The sequence below is a fragment of the Etheostoma spectabile genome, chromosome 15 (genome assembly GCF_008692095.1).
Source record: "Etheostoma spectabile isolate EspeVRDwgs_2016 chromosome 15, UIUC_Espe_1.0, whole genome shotgun sequence".
In the NCBI taxonomy this organism is placed as follows: domain Eukaryota; kingdom Metazoa; phylum Chordata; class Actinopteri; order Perciformes; family Percidae; genus Etheostoma; species Etheostoma spectabile.
Window position 1 is genome coordinate 10,201,050 of NC_045747.1, and position 10,212 is coordinate 10,211,261.

The 10,212-nt window shown below is 40.1% G+C and overlaps 1 protein-coding gene across 1 annotated transcript in view; it reads right to left on the bottom strand.

Annotated features, from left to right (window-relative positions):
• Positions 1–1,175: 1,175 nt before the first annotated feature.
• The window catches only part of LOC116702724 (dual specificity mitogen-activated protein kinase kinase 6), an 11,573-nt gene continuing 2,536 nt past the window's right edge, over positions 1,176–10,212 (bottom strand). Inside the window, exons 2-12 of the mRNA XM_032537086.1 lie at positions 8,748–8,817; positions 8,326–8,374; positions 8,126–8,239; positions 7,760–7,879; positions 7,541–7,657; positions 6,811–6,862; positions 6,555–6,682; positions 4,690–4,767; positions 3,788–3,927; positions 3,500–3,545; positions 1,176–3,211 (exon numbers count right to left, since the gene is read on the bottom strand). Coding sequence (XP_032392977.1) covers positions 3,134–3,211; positions 3,500–3,545; positions 3,788–3,927; positions 4,690–4,767; positions 6,555–6,682; positions 6,811–6,862; positions 7,541–7,657; positions 7,760–7,879; positions 8,126–8,239; positions 8,326–8,374; positions 8,748–8,817 — 992 coding nt within the window. The 3' untranslated portion in view covers positions 1,176–3,133. The remainder of the gene's footprint in view (positions 3,212–3,499; positions 3,546–3,787; positions 3,928–4,689; positions 4,768–6,554; positions 6,683–6,810; positions 6,863–7,540; positions 7,658–7,759; positions 7,880–8,125; positions 8,240–8,325; positions 8,375–8,747; positions 8,818–10,212) is intronic.

The following is a 10,212-nucleotide window of genomic DNA, read 5'->3' on the forward strand; positions in this document are numbered from 1 at the left end:
ATTCATCACATATCCTGAAGACCCACAACTTGCCAAGAAGTGTGTGTTCACTTCTGTGTACTTACATAAGGGGTGATGACAACAGGCATACTGTGATGTAAAAAGCTAATTAATTGTAAGAATTGGATTTGAAAACAGAGTTCAGGCTATATAACTGCAGAAGGTAAAGAGGGCTTAACTACCCATCCTCATGTACCAATGCCAGGTAGACCATCTCTATCTAAATTGCTCAGTTGATACCTTCCTTATAGTATCACATGTGAAAGGACGAAAAACATGGTCTTGCTGACAAGACGGGGGAAAAGTGAGTGTTGGATACTGTTGCGAGTAGAAACCCAAAGACTTGGCTTCCTTTTATCAGCTGGATCAGTCAGCTTGAGTATCTCACGTCTCGATTAAAGTGGCGGTTGCAGGAATGAGAGTTTTAAGTGGAACTGTTAGTGACATGAAAGTAGGAATTAAATGGGTCAACCAAGCAACATGCATGTAGAAAATAGACCCATTTAAAAAGGACAATGTAGGCACTCAAAATTAGTCCCTTCAAAATTAAACTGAAAATATTTTAGATATGAGCTATATTTTGCTTCAAACAAATTTGATGACTGACTTGGTTGAACTTGATACAATTTTGTCAAATAAGTCATGATGTTGAGCTTCAGGATGACAACAATTACTTAAAATGCATGTAGTGGTATTCTTATTTCTAGATAAAACTTCACACAGGCTATACCTGTATAGAACCTTGCCCAACCAAGTCTTGAAACAGTTAACTTTCTTATACAGCGGGGCGCTGTAGTTTTTAGCACACGTAACTCAAAACAGGAGTGGATGGTGTATTTGGAATGAAAACAGCCCGGCATTTGTGTTGGTGGAGGTATGTTGCTTCAGGTACCAGTGAGGTGAAATACAATCCAAGATGTTCAAGAAGTACCTTCATGACTTTAAAGGCATTTCAGATGACAAGTTTTTACAATTCTGGAAAATTAGATAAGAAATGGTTTATATTGTTGGTTTTAGTCTTTTAATGGCAATAAGAAAAATATAGAATATAGCCAGCTTTATCCTTTTAACCTAGACAGCGCTGTAATCTCTGCATTACCCAAATGCACAGAAACTACTTTTTTTTAATTGCTAAACCAGCATTAATCACAAAGTGAAATTTATAAAAACAGACATACTGAACAATAAAGCCTTTATTTTTTTGTCTTTCCACAGTTCAAGTTTGTCAGTCCCACCCAATGAAAAGGTGGCGAATAGAGCGAAGGAGTAAGAGGTAGAGCAAGTGTTCCATTCTCATTGTGATCCGCGTAAAACTCACTTATACACACACCAAGGGAATGGCCATCCAAAGAAGGCCAAAAAAAAAAAAAAGAAAAGTGGGGGAAAAAAAAATAGCAGCTTCTTTGTGATGTTGCTAGCTTTCCCTTATTTTTCACAATCATAAATACTCCTAACTTACTGACTTTTGATAAAGGTTGCACTACAGTGTAAACCAGAGGCGATGAGTGCTAGCAATGAACTGAGGTATGGCAGTCATCACTATCATCGCCATCACCACAATCACAGTCTGAACACTTGGGAGTGGGGAAACTGCCACATGGCAAGGGCCTCTTGCCGAGTATCCAAGGTGAAGGGGCTCTGCATAGTATGTTAAGACAGAAGAGATGATGGATGCCCACCACGGACTGAAAACAGGCTCTCGGTCCGGCACTCAAGCGGAGTACGACCTGGGGAAAAATAAATGGTGCCGTCTCCACATGAAGGAGGGCGCAGAAACCTGAGCGGTGGAGCCTGACAGCACATCAGTCCAAAATAGGGGTATGATAGTCAGCTGGCCCTGTGAGTACAAGTGTTTGTGTATGCGTGTCACACTGCATTAAAACCAACTACTACCACTCATCTGCACTGCCAAGTTAGGACAGTGTCATGTTACATTAAAAAAGGAGTATTTACATCTTCAACACATAAATTATTTCCCTAACATACTGCCTGTGTAATGCATAATAATGTCTCTGGAAAAAACAAACAAACATAAGTGCCTCATATGAAAAGACTATGCTGACTCCAGAATTGGAAACCGTAGGCAAAGGGATGAATTTAAATGCTGCTGAAATAAAATCAAAACGCAAGCCAGAACAAGTCCAAAAATAAAATAAACAATTAATGCAGTAATTCATGAGAACAATTTGCGAAATGGCACACAGAAAGAGATAAAGTTGCAAGCTTTAAAAGGCAACCCCTGAATACCTTCAGAAAGTAACAATGGCAGCGCTGAGCCGACTCATTAATACCCAAGAAAGAAGACGAGTACAGAGGGGTCACTGCATGAAGGTCCTCAGCTCGGATCACTATCGGAGCAGATGATATGGGACGTTTTACATTCTTGCCTCACGCCGCCATGAGATCTAGAAATGACTTGCAACTCTCTGGTCCAGAATGTGACCTTTGACATTTCTTACATGTTTTGTCTCAGCTCTGGAGCCTCCCGCGGCCCAGCCCGCGACAACTGCAGCCCTTGCACTGACCAATCACCTCAGGGCAGAGCCAGGTCGAACTGTTCACTTGATGCCAACTGACAAATAAGGCCCTAGTTCGGTAAAATTCACACTTGTCGACGATATACAGTATCGAAACTCTGTATAATGAGAAAACATACAAACTCATATGCAAATACAGCTTTCAATACACAACAACATTAACATTAACTGTTGGTTTTGCAGATGAAATTCAAAGAATCCATACAAGATGTGTCAGAAAGAAATGATTGCTGGCTCTGTCCGTTCTGAAGAGAGAAATAGAAAGGGGACAGTGGGGCAAAAACAAAAAAGAACAAGACAAAAAACAAACAAATCTGGTTCAGTTCATATTTGTCACGTTGAATAATTGCACACACACAGGAAGCTTTGAGGAGCAAATTAAACCTCTCCAGTTGGTTTTTGACCGTACAAGTTCATATTACCACCACTGTCCCACTCCAGTGCTGGTGGGCTCTTTGGGTCATCCCCCTGTTGTGTGTGGGTGCATGAGAGTCTGTCATTCCAGTGATTTAAAAAAAAAAAAATATGGTAGGCCATTGGTTTGTTTGCCGAGAGGTCCCGCCTACCCTGATGGGTTGGGGCCAGGAGGGAGCCCATCACTCGTCCAGGATGACCTTGACAAAACTGGCCACGTCTGTGTCTTTGGAGTCATGCATGGTGAAAAACGGATGTTGCTGCATCAAAAAAAGCAAACAAACCAAAAATTGGGAACATGTTCTTAAAACGGCAAAAAATAACCTAATGATGTTGTTATTTATTTATTTTTTAAATACACATCATAGTCTAAGTGGGTTCACTGGGTAAGTCTGGCCTCTTGTGGACAAAATCAAGAACCAGAGCACACTGACCCTTACAGCAGGGATGTTGATAGTGGCAATGAACATAGCAGCATAATAACATTTGTTATTTGTATTGTTGTTGTTTTGGGGTAAATAGAGAAAAATAATCTTAAAACTACTAACCATTAATTCTGTATAAGCTGGTCGCTCATTTGGCTTTTTTCTTAAGCTGTAAAAACAAAGAGATATATGCAAAAGTAAGAACAACAGCAAATAACAAAATATAAATGTGTTATAACTTTATTTAAACTTTAAAAAATATCAGCTCCACACTTACTATACCTTTAGTAAAACCAAAGCAAACAGTGACCCCTGCTGGGCCTCAGTGCCACTTTTGTTTTGGTGAATGGGGAGCATATAATAATATTGAGGAAATTATACTACAGGTTTGTCATCGGGTGCGCGACTCACCACTGGGAAATGAAGTCTACAAACTCTGGGGAGAAACGGTCGGCGGGCAACTGTGGAGACGGCTCGTCCACCACCTGTTTGAGCTGCTGGAACGGGGTGCCCCATGAGTCGTAGGGGAATTTCAAAATGGCCAGCTCAATCTAGGACAGAGAAAAGCTGATTTAACAAGGATTGTACATGTTTGAGCTAAATTACATGACGCCATGTTATTATTGTGGTCACAGCTCAGTGCAATGCTTGCTAATGCTAGGCAAGTAATACTGATCAACTGGAACTCAAACTATTTTGACTTTAATTACAAGTTGTTTTACTCTTCTGTTAAAAGTTCTACAATAGCTTTGTTTTTTTGTACTACTTAATACTATTATATGCAAATAATTTCAATCTGCAAGCGATGTTATTTAATAACTGAGAACATCATGGACTACTACTGATCTTCCCTCCATATGGCACAGGTATCCAAACAGTAAACGGTCACCATGACTCAGCAATAGTGCTGTTTGGAAATACAGTTACCTGTAATTGGATCTCCTTTGACATGGTTCAGTAAATGTGGTTCATATCACATTATTATAATCACGGTGACAAAATATACTTTGTTGGAATTGCAGAATAACATGAAGTCGTATATTATTGGAGAATTATGAATGTAAAGAAAAAAAAAACAAGGTGCTCATCCCAGCCTGAACTGAGAGCAGGCAGAATGGAAAATAGTTAAACTTTCTTACTGCTGGGAAATACTTCTGTATTTGTTTTTATTGTGCACTTGTTTCTATCCACAAACTAAAAAGAACAATGAGAGCTAATGAACGTGCAAAGGGCAGCAATAGCATGGATTAATTACCCTAAAACGTATCACAGATGAGAAGACAAGCCACATTTTGACATCCAAGCCAACTCACCATCGTGATACCAAGACTCCAGATGTCTGACTTGACACTATAGCCTTTCTGGTTGAGGTCGGGGTTGATCCGCTCAGGCTGAAATGGAAATTATTAGCAACAGACTAAGTACCACCACTATCTGAAAATCATTTGAACAATAATTATAAGTAGTTTTTTTAATTCCTTTTAAAGATACAAGGTTTGATGAACCATGTCAAAATGTATTTTCTAAACATAGACAAAAAATAAGGAATTAGAATAAATACAAACTGATGGAAGCTATTTCAATGTCAGACATGAATTAAAAAGAACAATCAAATAATTAAAAGGGGCATGTAAAGATGAGAATAAGTGTAACTGGGTGCTCTTTGAGGAGGTTTAAATAACACACTGGTTTTGTGGGCCTACATTTGAGGAAATGTTTGATAGCTTTAGGGTTAGGACAGTAGAGGCCCAATTACCATCAGTCTACGGTCGAGCTGGGCAGTATGACCAAAAAGATTCTGGTGGTTTCACAGTATTTTCCTTCTTTTGCTTGACTGGGCCTTTATATAGGTTAATGGCTTATTCTAGTGTCAGGAGTACATAGAACATATTTTATTTTTAATATCATCATGTTTACTAAAATTGATTACTAAAAAGAGTTTGCTTGGCTCCACAACATTATACAATAATTTGATATGAAGGTGAATGCAGGAAAAAGTTACAGAATCTAAACTATTTTTATTGTGCAAACTGCAAAGTAGTAGTAGTAAAATAAACTTAAATCAAATGAATACACAAACAACTTGACCATTGTTTTTCTTTCAAAACATAATAGTTGTAAGATAGTTGTATAAACACTACCTTGGCCACAGGTAAGTTAGGCTGTTGTAGAAAAGTGGGCGGCTGAACGTAGCTCCGCTGTCGGCCTCTTTTGGTGTTTGAATAACGTTAGTAAGTTGGCAGGCGTATTTCAGCGAGGCAAGACATAAATCCAGTGTTTTAATCATGGCTCTGAACCTGTCTTTCTCAGCGGTGTGTAGCGGGACCGTGGCTGGATTGGTATTGCGCTCATAATGTTGCTCCGCCGCATGCTTGAAGTAACATGTCTTTAACGTTAGCATGGCTGACTAATGGTACACGGTCGAGTAACGTTAGCACAACCAAGTAATGTTAGAGCGATGGGCAACAACAGTGGCTAAATTATGTATGTTTTTTTAAATACAAAAAACTTCGGACCAGCAGACGGCTCCGCTCGAGCATACGTTGTTCTGGTGTATCTCCAGGTCTTTCTTCATCCTCTACATTACTTCTGTTCTTGAATGTGGAGTAGGGACCAGAGCCTCTCCCAGCTTAACAGACTGTTATGTTTGTCTAGCTAGCAGCTATAATGTTACCCAGCATGCTGTTTGGTGGTGTAAAATTATTAGTGTCAGAAATTGTATTTCCCTATTGTATTGCACATAGCACACAAATTGTTGTGTGCTATTCTGTTTTATCCTGTTACAGAGAGTTAGTTGTGAGTTATTAATTGTTGTGTTATAAAGTTACTACCATGAGTGAGAAGGGCACACATTTAATAGGGATCCCATTCTCAATTCTCTCTCTCTCTCTCTCTCTCAGATTAATTTGCAGCGCTCTCGGCCGCATTGTATCAGTATTACAGTATGTGAAAAATCCATAGCATACAAGAAATTAACGGTATACGGTATAGATTGGTATGCCGCCCAGCACTAGTCTACGGTCTAGATTTCAAAATGGTTATGGAGCTCCGGGCCTGTGGACTTTTTGTTTAACTTCAACTAATGAGGAGCTCCAAGACCACAGACACCGACATCAGTCAATTTCTAGAAAATCCATATTTAAATCTCAGCTAGCCAATACCAGCAGTCTCCACTTACTGCCATGTAGGGCTTGCAGCCTGCATCCATTGTTTTAGCCACTGAGTCCACCAGGTGGCCACTGATACCAAAGTCGCACATTTTCACTTGGCCTTGAGTGTTGATCAGAACATTGGAGGGCTTCACATCTGCAGAGGGACATTGTTGTGGAAAATGATGAAAGAGAACATAGCAAACCAACAACCAAGAGACATGGAGGAACAGGGAAAAGTAAACAGGAAACAATACACTGATTATACACTGATGAACTGATTACCTCTGTGTATCACTGACAGGTTACTGTGCAGATGCTCTAATGCCTTGACAATCTGCGGAGTGAACAAAGAAAATGAAGGAAAAAGGTTGAATTCATTAGGAAATATTTTCAAGACCTTTAGATGTAGATGATTTCTCAGTTATAATAATTTACACGAGTATTTTACATCCTTATTAAAACAGTATTTAGAAGATATCAAAGAGATTAATTATTTGTTTTATTAACAGCTCATTGTTAGGTTTGGTGTTGTCATTTCCCTGGAGTCACATATTTTTATGAAGCAACACAACCAAATAACTATGGGATGCAGCCTCAGCCCACAGGACCATTTCCAAGAAGTAAAAAAAAAAAAAATGATGCCAAATGATTTGTTCTACAGAAATGTAAATATTACAATTTGTGGTTTTAGGAGGCGTCGCACAATGTGACTATTTCTTGGGGAGCAATAATTTATTGCTTTGTCCAACACTTCAGAGCGTTTTTCGGTCATATTTCTGGTTGCCTGGCAACCTCACAGGGATGACAAAACTCCAGAAAGCAATTGTTCACCAAGAAACAATTGCAGCACATTAACTCCCTGTAACACCACAAATAATTGTTTTTGCTATAAGACACAAAGTAAATATGCGTACTTTTCCAAAATGCTGGACTATTCCTTTAAGGTAGGCTTCATGTAAACGCACTTGATCTTAGTGACACTTATAGTGTAAATAGATGGGACAGGACTTACTGCTACAGTGATTTTGCCTAATATGTCCTCAGGGATGTCTTTGCCTTTCTCAATGACCTTCTTGTAGAACTTATCCAGAGATGTGTCCATCAGCTCCATACAGATCCAAACATCACCCTGAAAAAAATCAAAAAAAATCCCACCCAAAAATAAGAAACACGATGAGATCACACTCAACATGGCACATGAAGGAGTTCATACATGTCATAATTAATTTACCTCTCTAAAGAGGGCGCCATAGAAGGTCACAGTGAAGAAGCAGTCCACCGTCCTCATGGAAATGTCCAAGTCCATCAGCAGCCTCTTCTGTTCCAGAGTGTTGACGGTGGCACGAATCCTCTGGGAAGACAGACATCACAGATTGGGCTGCCAGTGTCATCAGCGGGCAGATATATAGCACAAATGAAATAGTGTCTTGTGTCCTAAACCCACCTCAATATAACATGTCATAGATCCAATATATCTCATTCAAATGTTTACAAGTTGAGCTCATATGTTGAATACATCTATGAGTCATGGTACTATTTTAAAAAAGCATGGTGCATTTACAGATCAGGTAACCCGAGTAGCAGCTTCCCAGCCCACCTTGACAGCCATGATTACACCACTGGGCACATGTTTCATCTTGTCCACCACGCCATACGCTCCCCTGCCCAGCTCTTCAATCTGCTCCAAGTCATCGGCCTTCACCACAAAATTCTGGACAGAGGCAGAAGTTACATTAATGTACGTTTTCAAAAAAGGAAAAAAAGAAAAATTTCAGAGGGATCCAGACCCAACTTTACCTGATCTCCAATTGTGACGCAAGCTTTCGAGTCAAGATCTCGAGGAGGCCTGCAGGGAGAACAACAGCGTGTGGTCAGTCAGTTTTAATGCCAGAAAGCTCAATAATGGAAAATGCACACTAAGATAAATTGTGCATGTTTCTAAGAGCAATTTATTCCTTTAAAAGCAAACATTGGACCGCAATCCATGTCAAAACCAATAAATTCAATTCTGAAATTCCACAATTTTTTTTTGCCATTTCTGTACTGTATTTCTCTTATTGGCTGACCTATACGCTCATACAGATGTATACTGTAGCTGCAATAACCTAATACCGGTCCAATATATTGTCCAAGCCATTTTAGCATTCTAGCTCTAATTTTGAGACCTTCTTACGATGGTATGGTTGCTGTCACTACCCAATTGTAAAAAGGAGCCTTACGCTGCTGCTGCTGGTGTTGGCTGCGCAAACACTTCTCTGGCCAGCTTCAGCCCGGGGTTCTTCTTCTTCCCTTAGAGACAATAAATTAAAAAACCATTACCACAGTGTTTTGTAGAAGAACTAAGGGAAATGGACTTCACATCTACAGGCTCTTATGAGCCCATTAGAGACAAGGCTTGCCACAACAGAGACCTACTTCAGGCCCTTAGGTGCAAACCAAATGGACTCTACTTGTATATAATCAACATCGGGTCTATTGATAAGGGGTTTTATTCTATTCTGGTAGGAAGGAGTTTTTTCATAGTTACCAATCAATACCTATCAATTTTCAGTTGTCTCTGACACAAACTGCAGTAAATGATCAGTTATCTATCTGGAGATTAGGTATACTCAAAGCTGAGGCCCTGCAATAGGGAGAAGGTGGACTAAATGACTAATAAACAATGGTATGATGACTCAAATGTAAGGAAGGGGGTGCAGGGGAAGATTTTTTTTTTCACTGCTACCAAATCAACTATCAATGGGTTTCCGTTTTTGATCTCAAGTTTAGTTTACTCTTTTTATGTCTGGAGTATGGTGCTGTAAACAGTGGAGCTCTTGGACCTTTCTGTGTTAAACCAGTGACAGCAATCCATTCATAAACACAGCTTACCAGCAGCTTCTAGGACTTCCCACAAGGGGCTGCGAGTCCCTGCCAGAATGACACAGCTACTGGGCCTACTAGCAGCAACACAGGAAAAACAACCTAAACTTTTCTTGACACGGACACTCGTGTTCAGCATGTTCGCTCTTGTGGCAAGGTCGACGGGAAAAACAGAACACTTTTCTTGGCCTCTGTCTGTGTGTGCTTGGAGGACTTGGCCACAATTTAACCCACTGGGATATGATGAGAAACAGTTCAGACCTGGCTGGTTATTTCCTGTTCTTGTCTTGCTGCTGGCAGGCTTGGGCTGGGCTGTGCAACTATTCTACCCCAGTTCAGAGAAACGGGTTTAATGCACAAGCACCTTCACTTGGAACACATTCAACAGCTCTCATTATTACTGTAGGATTGTGTTTGCCATTGAATGAGTCACAATACTCCAGAGTGGAGGAAGTATGATTGGGTAAACCCCTCCTTGCTAGATTAAGCTGGAAGGGAAGTGAAGTTTTGCAAAGATTTTAGATGCTAAGGCCTGAAACGTCAGACAGGACCATTTTGTGGTGCAGCCCTAAAATAGGCCTACAGTGTCCGGACAGACTATGGTAGTCTCATGTGGTAGGGAGAGATTGAAGTGTGATTTACACACACATGCTCAGTCAAAAATAGATTTTGTGTTTCATCTGTGTGGGATAAAGTACAAGCACTCAAAGCCTTCAGATGACCTGACAAATAAGACAGCTTATTGTTCTCGGACCAAAATTAGTGTCGCACACAAACATGGCAGCAGAGAAACATTGGACATGCCAAGATGTCCAAGATATT